This window comes from Leuresthes tenuis, unplaced genomic scaffold (assembly GCF_036924035.1).
Source record: "Leuresthes tenuis unplaced genomic scaffold, fLeuTen1.0.hap1 SCAF_8, whole genome shotgun sequence".
Taxonomy (NCBI): Eukaryota; Metazoa; Chordata; class Actinopteri; order Atheriniformes; family Atherinopsidae; genus Leuresthes; species Leuresthes tenuis.
Window position 1 is genome coordinate 11,896,134 of NW_027325362.1, and position 16,431 is coordinate 11,912,564.

The 16,431-nt window shown below is 38.7% G+C and overlaps 4 protein-coding genes across 4 annotated transcripts in view; 2 read left to right on the top strand and 2 right to left on the bottom strand.

The window, feature by feature from the left end:
• Positions 1 to 815, top strand: part of edrf1 (erythroid differentiation regulatory factor 1) — a 447,039-nt gene extending 446,224 nt beyond the window's left edge. The window contains exon 26 of the mRNA XM_072390849.1: positions 806 to 815. The gene's annotated coding sequence lies outside the window, so the exon portion shown is untranslated. The remainder of the gene's footprint in view (positions 1 to 805) is intronic.
• A 537-nt stretch (positions 816 to 1,352) lies between these two features.
• On the bottom strand, positions 1,353 to 2,528 carry LOC140312573 (alpha-2A adrenergic receptor-like). The gene has a single exon (XM_072390353.1). It carries the CDS (start codon positions 2,526 to 2,528, stop codon positions 1,353 to 1,355), a length of 1,176 nt encoding a protein of 391 aa, XP_072246454.1.
• A 1,440-nt stretch (positions 2,529 to 3,968) lies between these two features.
• On the top strand, positions 3,969 to 7,615 carry smndc1 (survival motor neuron domain containing 1). The gene is made up of 6 exons (XM_072390853.1): positions 3,969 to 4,109; positions 4,452 to 4,578; positions 5,357 to 5,499; positions 6,149 to 6,310; positions 6,775 to 6,928; positions 7,023 to 7,615. The coding sequence occupies exons 2-6, from the start codon at positions 4,459 to 4,461 to the stop codon at positions 7,158 to 7,160; spliced, it is 717 nt and encodes a 238-aa protein (XP_072246954.1). The 5' UTR covers positions 3,969 to 4,109; positions 4,452 to 4,458; the 3' UTR covers positions 7,161 to 7,615.
• Positions 7,616 to 8,536: 921 nt separating this feature from the next.
• LOC140312952 (max-interacting protein 1-like) lies at positions 8,537 to 15,634 on the bottom strand. The gene is made up of 6 exons (XM_072390854.1): positions 15,219 to 15,634; positions 14,004 to 14,106; positions 13,758 to 13,787; positions 12,497 to 12,611; positions 9,900 to 10,071; positions 8,537 to 9,794 (listed from the first exon to the last, which is right to left on the bottom strand). The coding sequence occupies exons 1-6, from the start codon at positions 15,445 to 15,447 to the stop codon at positions 9,631 to 9,633; spliced, it is 813 nt and encodes a 270-aa protein (XP_072246955.1). The 5' UTR covers positions 15,448 to 15,634; the 3' UTR covers positions 8,537 to 9,630.
• Positions 15,635 to 16,431: the final 797 nt, after the last annotated feature.

Genomic DNA, 16,431 nt, shown 5'->3' on the forward strand with positions numbered 1-16,431 from the left:
GAAGGAGGAGGCAACTTGGAATTATTCAGCAAATAGTAGTGCAACAATGGCACTTCTACTAATTGCATACAGGTTACAAGAAATTAGCCAATAATTAAGCAAAATGATCAACAAATCCGACTCCAACTGAAATGATAAAAGTAATTTGTTCATACACTTCAATACGAACCACAACATCGCCCTGGAAAGTAATGCCCCAATAAACAACAGGAGGGTAACATGACTCATATTAGTATTTCCACATCAGAGCAGTAATCAGAAATTTATTTGTCTTTAATTAGCCACAAAATTCACTTAAACCATTTTTTCTCACTTCCTGCGAGACTGTCCTAATTACATCAGAAGAATGTATGAGCTCGGGTGGACATGAGAGCAGCTGTGAACGATTGAAATTGGTTGCATTGTAAAAAAGAATGCCTTTTTGCTTATTATTATGTTTTTTTCTTTTTTCAACCCTAAGCCTGTATTTTGATTTCTAACTCAAACCAAGTGCTGTTATTTTCAAAACCCAATATTGTAATATGTTACGTGTAACTACGGTAACCAGCATATTGGGTTCCATGAGGGTGACAGTTGTAAAAATAATATATTTTAGACCCAAATATGATTATTTTCTAACCTTAACAAAGGTTGCCTAAACCCAATTTCTTGTAGATGGAGATTCATGTTTTTGACAGGCCCAGCTTATTTTATAAATATTGTGCATCATTTTGACATTTAACTTCCATTCTGCAAGGATTGCAGCTGTGAACACATAATTCAATTTTCAGTCATAATCATATCATTGGCCATGTTTATTTACAAGTCTTTGACATTTAAGGGAATTTACATTTATGTAACATATAGCAGTGGTTCTCAACCTTTTTTGTATTCAACAACAGCCCCCTTCCATCTGGGGGTCCTGATCTCCAGCTTGAGAATCACTGAGATATTGCACCATTAACACAAGTAAACATTTTCTTTCATTGCATGATGAAGTGCGCATCTGATGCAGCCATGACAGTTTAAATGTTGTAAGGTTGGCTGAGGCTCTGCTTTCCATTTACAACATGATTCAGACAGCTACCTTTCTACTGCACGCTTTTGAAAATGCATGAAATCAACTGATATATCCAACGGTCAACTGACTGTGATAGTTACAAAACCAACACAGATTTGAAGAAATGTTTCATTCATGATCTCCTAATTGTAAAATATCAACATCCAAACTCAGATTGTGACAGTGTAATACTTGCTGTAAACATTATTTTTTGCATGATTTAATATGACGATGCATTTGTATTGTCATGTCATTACAGGTTTATTTACTGATGCCTCGATGTTGATGTGAAATACACGTGTAGTGGAGTTATTTACAAACTTCCTCTGTTTCTTTTGCAAAGGATCTTCTTAAAAGATTCCCTGAAGTCTGTATTGAATATGGTGTATATAACAGGATTTAGTGAGCTGTTACAGTAACCAAACCAGAAAAACATTTTGAACAATGTCTCTGGGACGCAGCAGGTGTCACACACAGCAGTAAGCGTATATGTGAAGAAAAAGGGGAACCAGCAGAGAACAAACACACCCATGACTACAGCTAGGACAAATGTGAACCGCCTCTCTTTATGCTGCCTTCCTTTCCACCTTCTCGCTGTCACAGAGGACCTCATCATTTTGGTCATTTTGGTTGTTCTCACACTCCTCTTCTTCCTCAAGGAACACAGGAGGGTTTCATTCCCATCAGATGAAGAGGGATCCTCCTCCACATCAAGCTCATTGACCTCTTTACTGTCCACATCTTTCAACTCATCCACTGGTTCGTCGTTTCTTTTCTGGTTTTCCAAAGCAAACTTCATGTCTTCTGAGTTGCCATTCTCTCTTTGCATCTGTCCTAGTGGGGCTCTTGTTCTTTTCTTGGCAATCAGATATATTCTAACATACATCATAATCATAATGATACAGGGTGCAAAGAAAGAGGCAGTGCTAGAGAATATGATATACCACTTATCCTTATTAATTTTACACACTGGGAAATCCTTTTTCCCTTCATCCTTTTTCATTGTTAGAAGTGGTGGGAATGAAATCATGGCTGCCAGTACCCAAACTAAACAGACCGTGCATTTAATCCTGCGTGGTGTCCTTCTCAAATTGTACTCAATTGCTTTACTTACAGACCAGTATCTGTCCAGGCTTATTGCACACAGGTGGACAATGGATGAGGTGCAGAAGAGCACATCCAAAGCCAGGTGAATTTCACACCACACTTTACCAAAGTACCAGTAACCCATCAGTTCATTTGCTAAAGAGAATGGCATCACTAAGGTGGCAACCAGGATGTCTGCACATGCCAAAGACACCAAAAACAAATTCTGTGGTGCTTTCAGAGCTCGGCTTGTGATCACAGCAATTACTACCATGACATTGCCAAACACAGTTAGCAGGATGAGCATACCCACCAGGATCGTGAGTGGCACAGGGATCTGCACAGTATTAGGGTGCTTCCCCACCAAAGTGTCATTTCCACTTGTTAGGTTGAGACAGCCCATCAGGACGAGCTGTGATGTCAACAATAAAGTCTGAAGAGTTTTCTGTCGGGGTTTGGGAGCTGCGCTTTCCAGCACTCTATTAATTGAATCCATTCAGGAACCTGGCATCAGAGAGTTGAGTCTTTTCATTTTGCTCACTGGAAGCGCTAGTTGAAGAAAACTATGGTTCTTCCTTCCTTAAGAATGAGAAAATAGAGACCACCTGAGAAAGAATTGCAAGAAAATAAACACAAAAAAATCCTTCGAATAATAAAAAAGGGAAAGAAGTAAAGGGAACTATGATTGTTTTTCCCCCCAGTTTGTCACGTCACATAGTTTTAAAATGTAATTTTCACAAAGGACAATAGTATTGTGATTCACCAACCTTTAAGAATAAAAAATGTAAATCCCAATGATAAAAATTAAATCCCAGAGAAGATGTTTTCTGAAACAGGTAGTGCTGGCTCAGGCAGGTTTGTCATCTGTTGTAGCTGAAGTGGAGTGGGTCTTTTATATGGGCTTGATCTGACACTGGGGATCTGTGATGCTGTCTCCACTTCAGTGGGAACATGAATGGGTGGAGTTTATCTCGTGGAGGTTTTTAAAAGAGATTGGATGTTGCATCTAGACACTGAAACCACAGGGTGATTACGAGCTTAATCATCATGATGATTTGTTGATGTAATATCTCTGAACTATCAAATTACAGTGGTATAAGTATACAATTTGTAAGGCTTTGCAGTTCTATTTCATGAACAATATATATATTGTATGTATATATATATGTAATAAAAAATGAATTGATAAACAAATGTGAACCATAAAAGTTCAATAAAAAATTCTATGAAGTTATGGTTGACTATGGTTGGGTACTATGCATTAAAATGTGCTCCTGTATTTATTTTTGTAAGCAAGGTTTGAGTGATTTATAACTCAATTAAAGGATACACTGATGCCATGAGTTCTACTACATGTCTAAAGAGTGAAAAAAAAACATATTATCTAGTTTTAGCAAACATTATCATTATTTCTTTTCTTCTTTTTTATCTTGAGAACTCTAACATTTTCCATTTGCTTTACATCATTTTTATAGTGCCTACATATGCACTTCTATATTCAAAGTTAACTTCTCTGGATGATGTGCATTAGTTAAAAATAATCTTAATATATCTAGCTCTATGCAACACCAATGCGAGTCCCATACTTTTTCTTGTGATTAATTCTAAGACTGTTATGCAGTTTTGCTCATCACTCTGTGCTTACCACTCGATTTTATAAATAATGAGCGAATCGTTTGAGCGCTGTTTCCTATAGATGCAGAGGCTGCAGGGGTTTAGAGAGTAGAATGCGTGGGACAAAGGGTTCTAAACTACCCGCAGTCTACATATATTTTTGCTAACCGATGGGGGCGCTGGTGAGCCTTTTAGGTCTTGGTGATAGAATCTGTTGTGAGTTATCGCGAGAAAATAGTCGAGAGGTTTCCGGTTGACTTCTCGGGTTCAGGAGAAAAAGGCATACTTTCTTTAAAGACGTCGTTTTGGAGAATTGACAATTTGAGCTTTTTAATAGTAAAATTTTGGGGTCAACAGTATTCATACCAAGGTAAGATCACAGTCAGACTTCTTGTTTTTGTGACTTTCACCCAGTATGCCTTAGCTAGCGTCAGCTTTCATTCGCTAAATTTACACCGACGAAAAGGCCATGGGTCCTTGCTAACCCTTTTAGCGTAATGCTAAGATTATTGTTATGGTTGACACACGGTATATGGTTTTATGGTTCTTTTTTTTAATTAAAAAGATACGATTATCAATACAATTGACGCTGTTTCTTTGCAGTTAGTTAATTTCTAATCTTAGCCAGTGCCAGCTGTATAGGCTGACGTACCGACGATATAAGCTAATAGTTAGCCATTTGATTTTGGATACTATTTTTGTGTTTGGCTAGCGGACAGATGTCAGAAGAACTGGTGAAACAGTTGAGCAGCTACAAAGCCCAGCTGCAACAAGTAGAAGTTGCCTTATCGACTGACCCCGACAATGAAGATCTTCTCAAACTCCAGAAGGACTTACAGGTTTGTGTGTCTAATTCACTTGCATATCGAAAATCACACAGTTAAAGCCTCATAGCAGCAACGTTTTGTTGGATTCACCTAGCATTTCTCTGAAAACTTTATTGCTCAGTTCATGTGGTCAAAATTACAAAAATGTTTTGTTGATCATTTCAAATTTGCTACATGATACGCTTTTTAAATAGTTATGTATTTCCTTGAGAACCAAAAGACTCAAGAGCTTATTGTGTGTCTCTGATGGCACAGATGTGCAGATAACCCGGATCGAGGTTGTTTTTAAAAAAAAAAAAAAAAAAACTTTGAAATTGTATTTATGCTGTTGGTGGAGGTCAGGACCACACCGAGCTGTACAGACTATATGTGACATTTATTAATTTGTCTCTGTCACTGGTAACATAAGCACTTGTTCTTCTTCAGTGCACAATCACATATTGTACTCGTAAGAAATTTGAGATCGCAGTGACACTCATGTGTCGTAATTAAGTTTATTAATAATACTTTGTGTCATCAACACTAAAGAAAGATTACAGCTTTCCCAAATGGGTCCGGTCCTACTTTATAAAGACACTCACATCACCTCTCTCCTCTAATAATCACACTATGCCTTACACACACCGTAATAGATAAATAATCCTTTTGTTATGCTGACTCTGAAAATGATTGCACTTTGTACCCTTGAAAATTTTGTAATGTTGATTTTTTTTTTTTTTTTTTGTTGTTTTGGTTATAGAAAAAATCCCTGAGCTCACCATGAACTTCTAACTCTTGTGCTTGTTTGCAGGAAGTCATTGATCTGACTAAAGATCTACTGACCTCACAGCCCGCTGATGGGGCCTCCAGCACAAGTGGTTCAGAAACGGTCCCCGTGAAGCACACCTGGAAAGTGGGAGACAGGTGTATGGCTGTGTGGAATCAGGATGGACAGTGAGTGTCACCAGCACCAATGCATGGCTACACTACAACTTGAGTTATTTTGTTCATTTTTACAGAAATTGTTTTATGAATTAGTTCTGTACTCATGTATAACACCATTTGCGGAATAAAATAAAACACATTGAGAACATTATTGCATTTATACTTTTTAGCTGAAGCTTGCTCTTTACCAGAAATTCCAAACCAGATTAAGACATTTTAATGCATTCTTTACCCATTCTACAATACCCATCACTATACTCGCTAAATTACTAAATGAAACATACAGGCATCGTATAGAACATGTGTATTCAATTTAAATTAAGTTGTTGCACGTTTATGAAAATGTTGACGATGTAAATTCTGTCAACTTTTACACGAGCTCACTGGCTGATATACACTCCTTGCTTCTGCTCACAAAGTTTGTAGCAGTTATCTGTAAGGAATATCCTTATCCAGCAGAGACATGGTGTGAGGGAGAACACAGCTTTGGCTTTATTTGGCAAAACTAACAGCTGAGATTGGCATGGTGGAGGGGTTTTTATCTGAGGATTTTAAAATGGATGTTTAGAGTTGAATAGTAGTATTGAGCTTTGCTTATTAATTAGAGCTTGAGTCTTTGGCTCATACTCACCTGCTTACAGACGTGATTTTTTGACAGGGTGTATGAGGCTGAGATTGAGGAGATAGACCGGGAGAATGGCACTGCAGCTGTTACCTTTAGTGAATACGGGAATGCTGAAGTGATTCCTCTCCAGAACCTCAAAGTGGCAGAGGAGGGGAAACGTTCTGAAGAGGATGGGAGTCTAAAGCCAAAATCAAGGTACGGACTAAGTCATTTGTAACTCACTTATTATTTTTAGACAGAAATATATGCAATAGGTTGGATTAAACTTGTATCGGCTGCTGCATCTACATCGGCAGAATCAGTTGCTCCTTTATTGAGAGTGAACCTGTATTTTGAACTTTACTGTATATGCATAAACACAAGGCTCCGTGTCAGCAGAAGGAAGCCTCAGCTGGGTAGAATGACTTCCATAGAAAGTCATCAAGGTTTGTACAAAACAACAACCTGTTATCCTGCTGAGCAACAACAGCATCTATCTGTGTTTAAAGCGATGTTTTCACCATGCCAGCTGTTCCCTATGTACATGTACAGAGGTGCACCAACATTAATCCTCCAAACCACTTCTTTACCTTCTAAACAGAGCAACGAGGAGCATCAGGACCTTTTAATGGTAGTGGTGGAGGTGTTAAAGTTTTTTTTGTTTGTTTTTGTCTTTCAAGGAAAGAGCAGATAGCAGAGCAGCGTGAATATAAGAAGAAGAAAGCCCAGAAAAAGGTACAGAGGATGAAGGAGTTGGAGCAAGAGAGGGAGGAGCAGAAGTCAAAGTGGCAACAGTTCAACAACAAAGCTTATTCAAAGAACAAAAAAGGACAGGTGGGTGTTTTTTGTTTTTTTTTTAATTTTTAGAGACCTTAAGTTATCTACGTTTTCTGTTTCTAACCTCCTGTTGTGTTTGTTGTTCTTGTAGGTAAAGAGGAGCATATTTGCATCTCCAGAAAGTGTAAATGGGAAGGTGGGAGTGGGAACATGTGGCATTGCAGACAAACCTATGACCCAGTACAATGACACATCCAAATACAATGTCAGACATCTAATGCCACAATGATATTATATATTCTGTACATAATAATGCACTGTATACTAGCTGTATCAGTGATTTCCATTGTGTTTATACATGATTTAAGTTTCTCAAGTAAAAGAAAGCTTTCAAAGGAATTTTGCTTCTACACCAGTGTTTGACATATTGTTGTAGTCTTCTTACATATTATGTAGATACAACAAAAATCCTTTCCTGCTCTTGAACAAGATTACCTGTTGAATATAGACAGGAAGTTTTAGAAAAACATTGTCTTTTTGTCCCCATATTTGACTGTGGCAAAATTTGGGGATGCACATTTCAGTCAAATTTCTTCTTTTTTTTTCTTTTTTTTTTTAACTCGAAGTTAAAGTAGGGACATTTGAACATTGATAATGGTGTTGATTTGAAATGACTGGATTTACATTTTAATTTCTGTACATACATAACAGTGAAATAAACATTTTGTTGTCTGTTTTTAAAGATATTGCTTCTGACGTTTTGAATTTTTACACATTACATTCTTGCCCCGTTGGCTCCTGCAGGTGGCAGCAGACACTTTATCCTGTGTGAGACTTCTCACACGACACATTATAGCCTAAATGTTTCTTTTCTTTAGTTCGTGAATCCTGACTGTGCGGCGTTTATTTCACGTGCAATAACTGTATTCTCTTTGAGCGAACCCTAGATTTAGCGTGAAATACAGTTTTGTCAGTCTAATGCAAGTTGCTGTTAATTGTAGGAGCATAGAATATTATCTGAGCAATAACTGCTGAAAAAAAGACATCATTGGCACATGTTTGTATGTAGAGTTTTATTTCGATTCCAGGAATAGTTTTCAGGAGCTGTAACAAAGTATTAGCAGGGGACCAGCAGCACATATTTTGCACAAAAGTCACCTTGGAAGGCTGATTAAGCACAAGAAAGACATTCTGAGGTGTGCCTTAACATGTTGGGTTTTTTTTTTTGTTTGTTTTTTTTATTGTTTTATAGTTCTCCAAATGCATTTTCAGGGGGGTGGTTAAGGACTTCTAACAAGGAACTTTGTGCAAGAGTTAATCCTCATGTTAAGACACAATTTGGTGGTGATCTACTAAAGAAGATAAATGGTCATTATGTTGTATTTGGTTTTATTTGGTTTCGTGGAGCTAAACAGGTCATCAGTGCAACTCTTATTTTAAATATGCTTTGAATTATAGGTGAGAAGTCTCCAAATTTAAATCATTTGAACCTGTTCTTTTTTTTCTGCATCAGTACAAAACAATGGGTTACAATGACATATAAAAATGAAACCGTATTGTGTAGTTTGCTGTTCATGCTACCAACATTATTGTTAGACTCATTGATCCAAAGCATGTTAAATATGATTAGAAAGGCTACATTCAAGACACATGCAACATAGCAAGTTCACGTATAATTTTGTGTCGGATGGACGAAATAATGTACTAAATCTGGTCAACTTTACTGATATGCTCAAACTAGGGACATTATTGCTTGGACTTTGTGCTTGGACAAGTGTGGGAAAGCTTTTAACTGTCTAAACGAATTGCAATATGCACAGTGTGAAAGCATTCCACTAAATATCTCAGAAAAAGACATACAGCACTCAACGTGCTTTAATAGGGATCTATATCAAGTAAGTTTGGTTGACATTTAAAAACAAAGTGGTTTTTGTAGGGGTGTCCCACCCCCCCCATTTCCCTGTGGACCACGATGTAGCCACAGTACAATTAAATATATGAAAAATAAATAGAATTATATGCTAAATAAATTAGAACAACAAAGGTGGTCTACACCATCTGTTTTGATAGCACAAGAAGAGAAGCACCACTGATGGTTGTGGGTCCTAAAGCAGATGTTGTGTAAGTGTGTAATATATTTTGGAATGCTGACATTATAGCCCTTGGCGGCTTGTCATTGACAAGAAGTGCTGTGTGGATATATTATCCAATGAAAAAGGGCATTATTTTACAAGGCAAATGGAGCAAACGTTCCCAATGGTGAGCTTCTAGCTGGTATTGTTTGTGTGTGTGTGTGTGTGTTTTGCTGGTTTCTGAGGATCAACTTGATTAAATGCAGAGTCTGTCCTTCAGCGTTCGACACCGCTGCGGTAATAGGTCCTTTACAGGATCAATAATTAAAGCAGGTATGGTTGATCCGAGCTGGCAACAGGTAAAGGGATTTTTGGGTGATTGGTTAAGCCAACTTTGAAAGTGAAGAACTGCATTTTGCCAAAGATTAAAGGTTAATGTAGAAATTTGCCAGAGATGTAAAGAAGCTTGTCGTTTTTTGGAGGAAGACCATTTGAATTTTTAGTCTGGACTGGACTTAAGGCTGGTTCTTGGGTTGAGTAGAGGTGGATTTCATTTGTCTGGCGGGAGACTGGCTCTTCTGAAAACGATTGGCCTTAACTGTTAAGGAGAATGGAGCTATAGGCTGGTATTTTAAAAGGTGAAAGCCATAAAAGACTGCAGCTGAAGTGAACGTATAGACCAGTGCTTTAAGCTGAGAAGGCCAGTTTTAAACTGCAAGTGGAGTAGCCCTCATCACTGGCTAAGCTCTGCCGGCTGCTGTGGTCGTCCAGATCACTTGCACCACTGGTGCTAACACTGTCCATTTCTCCATGGGAGAACTCAGTGCTTTCCACGTCGACTTCAATTTCCTCTGTTCAAACACATAAGCAACACACAAACACAGATTAAACCTCTGAATACTGAGTATAGATGTGAAAAATTAGAAGAAGAAGAAGCTGTAATTAGACAGACTCACCTCTGTCAGACTCTGAGCGATCAGAGTCTATACGGGAGCCCAGGCTGTCTGTGCGAACCCTCTCCCGCTCTCCATGAGTCTGCAACAGAGCCAGCTGCCTCTGCAGGTGCCTCTGTTCCCTCTCTAAGGTCTCCAGTTGGTGCTGACTTTTTCGGTCCATCTCTTCAAGTTTCTGAAAAGAGAGACGTGTATCCAAATTGAATCTCTCGTAGTTCTCCAGAAATACGAGGAAAAGAGCTCGCGAGTGTGAATCCAATCTATCAGCAGTGGTTAACAAAAAGTAGTGCTTGTGAGGAAGGTGAACCTTTCCCACACACAGTAATGTATGATGTGGTTGTTGCTGTCAGATGGACCACCCCTGTGCCCTCCAATAAATTATTCAATGCACAAGTAGGACGGCAAGTAGCTGGAGTCTATAAGAGGTGGATATAGGTGAAATATGACTGGATGGAACAGTGAAATGTACATAGAAGACATCCTGCCCAGCTTTTGGCTGCTTTTGGATTACTTAACTTTAATTTCTATCTTTAAATTATCTTATAATGGACTCTCATTATGGACAGTATATGCTTATTTTTTTATAAATAAATGATCTTACCAAATAAGAAATTCAAATTAAATGGCCATAGTTCAACCACTCACTAAAAATATTTCTGTTTAAGCCAACAAATAACAAACGCCAATCCCTCTTATGTTAATTATGTCTTATTTTCTAATAAATATTTAAAGCCAGTGATAAGTAAAAGACTTACAGCTGTGCATATCACAACTGCTGCTATATGTTAAAACACAAAGAGAAAGAGTTTCTCACGATGAGATTTGTTGTATATTGGTTCATTCAAACTAATTGCCCCCAACATATTATGAAATTGTTGTACAATAAGGGGGGAGATGAGTAGGATGTGCCTGAGTTATCACACCAATATCAAAGTTGAGTCTTAAAACTATTTGTTGCCTGTTCTGAATAATGTTTGAGGAGGCTTGTGTGCATATTAAGTAAAATAAAGTAAAATAATGTTTTTTTTTTTCTTTTGTACCATTTTGCCTTGAAGTGAGTCGAAGTAGCTTTTGTCATTGCTTTTCCTGTATCACTAAACAGTTGTTTATCTTTGTTTGCTTTGTTTTTTTTTTTCTAACTTCCTGTAGCCTCAAGCCTTAAGCCTTAAGCCGGCTGCACCTGCTCCATTGTTTTACTGTGCAACCTCTGGTTCTAAAAAAACAATATAGTAGCATTGAACAGCATCACTTCATGGGCCACAAACACACAAGTCCAAAGTCAACAGCTGAAATCACAGATACTTAACTCAGGACCACTCCCACAGACTGTTGCCAGGATTGCTTTCATATTTCAGCCCTCAGTCACACCTCAGCTGTTACTACAACTGTATAACCAAAGTTTATCTGACTTTAATTGCAGCTATGAGAGGACCCAAAGCGTTGAACGTTGGATACTTTTCCACCACTTAGTCTTGTGATCCTATTGTCGGTCTTAAGTACCTCTGATAAAATGATCCCCTCAGCCGGGCAGCATTAACAGGACAGGTGCTTTTAAGACCAGCGGTTGGGGTTTATGACATGAGATCCAAAAGACTAACCAAGATCCAAAATCCTGCAGAGGATGGCCTACAACAGCCCCAGATTAAGAGAGACTGAAAAGAAAACAAGAACTGCAATAGCAAGTCATCAACCATAATGTTCTGACAGTAAGGCCAAAGTGCCTTAAGTTGCAGTTATCTGATTACAGTGGAACTATACAGAGGTGCCTCAGAAATCCCCTTTTTGCCGTAAACTGTCAATATATTTGTAGTTAATACACTGCTAGTGTAAAGCAATGAATTTTGACCAAAATGGCGTATGTATTTCCATATATGAGTACATCCAGACTGTTCTTTTGATTTCTAGCAGTTTACTTCATGTCAGCTGCGGGTGATCACAAAGCAAACATTTTGCTGTCAGCAAATACCTTTTGAACAAGTGTCGAACTAAAACAGACCATCAGAATCAAAAGAATTTCAAACGGGCTTCCGGCCTAATTCAGCTTTTTGTGCAGAAAGTGAAGCGGCATGGTGATCATGCCTGATGGACAGTGAAGCATCATGACAGCACAGCAGTTTGCACCTCAAGAAAACAAACACTTGGCTCCCAAAAGCGAGGGCTAGAGAGTTGAAATAGTTTTGTTGTAAAAATGAAAAAAAACAGGATCAGTGAGAGCCTAGTGACGCTTACATTTTGTAACATGTCGCTAAAGGAGTCTCACAGATGGATTCAAATAGAGACTAGTACTTTTCCTTGAGTGTCAAAGCTGTTCCCTGTAGAGCTACAGATCAGTAAAAACACCACACAGTAGCTATATCTGTATTCTTCCAACTATTTCAAGACAAAATGGCTGCAGTGAAAGGGGCCATTTTTACTTTCATGACAAGCAGCGACGTTACCACAACATTCCCCAACCGACATCAGCCAAACCATTAATTCATGGCTTGTCGTGAATAAGAAGCAGCGTGTGCATATGATTACATTATTACTTTTGACGACAAAAAGGAACCAGCAGCAACCCGGAGTCCCATGATAGCAACATACTGCTTAGACAACCACACCTTGATGTGTGCTTTGGCCTTGTTGAGCAGTCCCAGTGTGGTGTGCCGACTGCAGTCTGGTCCCAGAGGGATGAGCGACTTCAACCTCTCCAAACACAAGCGGAGATGTGCTCGCCTGTGGGAGGAGACACAGTCAGGATAATTTCTCTTTAGAGTTTCTCATATGTATGAATTCTTTACCTTTACACTTATCTTGACTCTGTCAGATTATATCAACTAATTGGTTCTGAGCGATTAGGTATCAAGATGTAACGAGGAATTCACTGTCAGGTTCTGGAACTTTTGTGATTGCATATAAATCTATTTGGCCTCGGATTTGAAAGCTGCTGGGGTCAGGGTGACATTGTGTTTATGATACACCAAAGTCCCTGGGTTCTGTAGTCTGAATGAATGCAGGTACTGCACAGGGCCCTCACTGTGCTTTAAAGTAATGGTGTAAAATGTAGGTCAAATCATGATGTCATCTCTGCATTGGCCACATTTTTCGAAATGAATAATAAATAAATAAATAAGTAGATAACAGAAGAATAAATATTTGCCCACTATGAGGCATCCTCTTGGAGGAGCCCACTCTCTCGTTATTTATGTGTGAAAGCAAGATTCTCACACACAGATATGGCTGGACATTTGTTTCCTGCTTACAGCACAAGCTGCCTCATCCTGCATTAGCAAAAGCTAGCTGCTGTTAAATTTGCAGCTGTGGATCTCTCAGGAAGGAGCCCTGTTGTCTGGAAACAGACGGTTCCCATTTGCTGACTGGGGAAATGTCTGCATGTCCACGAGGAACAGAGCTGCTACTGAGGCTGGGTTTTATTTGCCTTGCAAAAGGCCCACTATGCATGCTGTCATATCTGTTCATTTACAAGTTCTTGATAATAATAATAATAAAAAGAAATGTAAAAAGCCTTTCCAACCAGGGATGATAAGAAGATGATTTATTGGCCCGCAGTAAAATCTTGTTTTAAAATAACAGCATAGGACCAAGATATACAAATGAGGCACAGTGGAGAGAGCAGCCAGAAGCTCCATTTTGCGTCAAGAAGATGAATTCTTGTCACAGCGTTTAAAAGACAGTGAAGTCTTTCTCCCTCTTTTATACGTATCTTCGCATTAACATTATCTTTTCAAGCATGTGAACCTTACGTTGTTTACATGAAGGTGTAAACACATTTTTCATCTTCCTCTGTTTTTACTTTGCAGAGCCCACTGATTTTGTCACAAACATGCATCGAAATGACCTCTTCAGTCTTTCTTCACTCACCTGTTCTTTTCCAGTTCATTGTGTGCTGACCTGTCGAAATGACAAATATATCAACGGAAGTGTCACACATTAACTCATGAATGCAAAACACCACATAGCATAACATCTATGTGCAAATCCAGATTAATCCTGAACAATAACAAAATGTTGCTCACGTGTTTTGCAGGTTATTCAAAATTTGCATCAGCTATATATTCAGCTTGTGAGTTGTTTTTCTCTTTTCTTTTTCCAAAGTTCTTTACTTACCTGTTGTGAATGTTGTCCATTTTTCTGTTCTTTAATTTACGCTGCTTCTGTTGATGTGCAATCTGTGTTGCAGGATATGTTGAAGCATACCCATGCTCACATTCTGGTGAAGAGAAAGAGAAAGAGGAATAAATGTGTTGTGTAGTATTAACTAAAGCTACAAGCACAAATAAAGCAAGTTTTGCCTGATGGAGTGACCTTGTTTGACATATAAGAACCAGATTATGTCCTCAAATGTGGTACCATAGACATGGAATTAAATCTAAACTTGGTTAAACTGAATTAAGACATATATTACACTTTTGACGATGATGAACTAATATGCATCATAATTAACTACATGACAACAAATACATCACAACAGGAAAAGAAAACTTCGCATGTTAGAATATTTTGACAAAGAAGTCTCCAGCCATACAACATTCTCGGGGCTGCTATTTAAAGCCTACAGTTCCCATGAACCCTCCTTCTCGGTAACATAAGACGTCACAAGTAAACCTGTGTGTGATTGGTTATTTGCAGTGACTCTGACGCGAGGAATATGTGTCCCGACCAATGAAAACTTCACAATTTGTTCCATGTGGAAACCATGTGAACAACACATACAAGGAAGCACTGGCTACCCGAGAAAACCATAGCAGGAACTCAGATTAGGAAACTTTAGAGGGGATAAAATCTCAACCAGAGTCCTAATCAGCGATAAGGACCGCAAATGCAATGTTTAATGTGTGGGTTTTATGTTTTAGGGGAATAATTTGGGAATGAGCAACGATAAATCGAGGGAGAAGGTTAAACTAGAAATGGACTGTCTCAAATATCATGAATGTAGGCATATGAACCTAAAAATGCACATATGGAATTGAAACATGGTTCAAAGGAGAATGTTTTAAATCGTGATCACGGTAAAGCAGCTGCGTTTCCTGCAGTCTGCAAAAGACTAAATGGCAGCGAGTAGCTGCAAGGCTATTGTTGCAGGAAAATGAAGTCTCTCTGACGAGGCTGATTTCCAAATTCAGGCAATTGTTCAACTTATTTTTAAACGGTCACATTTTGTTAAGAGACTGGCTGATTAGATGACAGTTTTGTCGCAGCAGGTGTAACATCACTGGCTGCTGTTGAGCCAGTTCATCTGTCCGCTGCGCGTCTTTTGTCGCCCTCGCCTCTATTGTTGTCTGCTCGGCGCATTAATATCCCCTGCAGTCCGTATTTACTTACTTCCGTTGTTCTTCTCAATATTTTCAATGTAATTGGCTGCGTCGAGCAGGACTTGCACGTTCCTCATAAAAGTGCCGATGTGGTCCATTGCCGAACATTTGGAATATAAAACGTCGCTGAAAGAATAGTCGGACATCTCTCCGAAATCCTGCTGGTCCATGGACGCGTCAGACTCCGACAGGACCTCTTCGGATTTCAGCTCACTGTGCTGTCGCATGTACTTCACCATTATTATTAGTATTAGTATTATTATTATTGTTATTTTACTTAAAGGCTTTTCTTTTGGGGAGCGCTCTGACAAATACGCAACCCTGGAATTGCTCCTCTTGTTCTGTGTGTGCACTGAGCGGATGACTGAAATGAACTAGGCTGGATGGAATTGCAGTCCTTAGCCTCAGCCACTTGCCCTACTTGGTGGATAATCCCTCCCACTAACGCATGCACATTGCATTCATTGTCAGCTGTGCCACATTATAAATCCACGTTATCAATACTGCAGGAGAGTTACCAATAACACACTTTGTCAAGGAACATTATTAGATAATTAGTGCAGTATTTTTTTCTATAAAGTGTCTTTTTTTTTCAGCGGTTATGATTATGACAGACACTCTGCCGTGCACACTGGTATCCCTTAATGTTTGTGTGTGGCAGTGGACAGTATCAAACCTAATCATCAGTTCAGCCTGGATATCAGCTGCCAGCAACGGCCCCAGTAATAAATATGTAATCACCTGAGGCTTTTGTATTGCTGAAGGGCCTCGTGGAAATGCTTAAATGCTGGAAGAGAACATTATTCCCATGCTCTTCAGTTGTTATCATCATCTCATCAAATTTGGACACATCCAAGGAACATTTTAGAATGACGCATGTGTTCCTTTCATCTGTGGCAATAACTTGAAATATACCTGTGTGTTTTGAAAGCTAATTGAATATGCAACAAAATGGTGCATTCAGATGTCTGATGTGGTAATTTAAGGTAATTTTCTTTGTCAGAAATGCATGCACGTTCAGTGTTGTGGAGAGGGGGTTCTGTTGGATATGAATCCAATAGATTCATGGGACAGTTTGTCATGATTTGTATTTAGCAGCCCTACTTTTTTCCTGTCCAAATGTTGCCATAAGTAAAAGTAGTGTGAACTTGCACTGAGATAATAAAGTAATAAACCAATAAAATTATGTTTAATGTCACAGTGAGCAAAGTCTGTCCCACCAG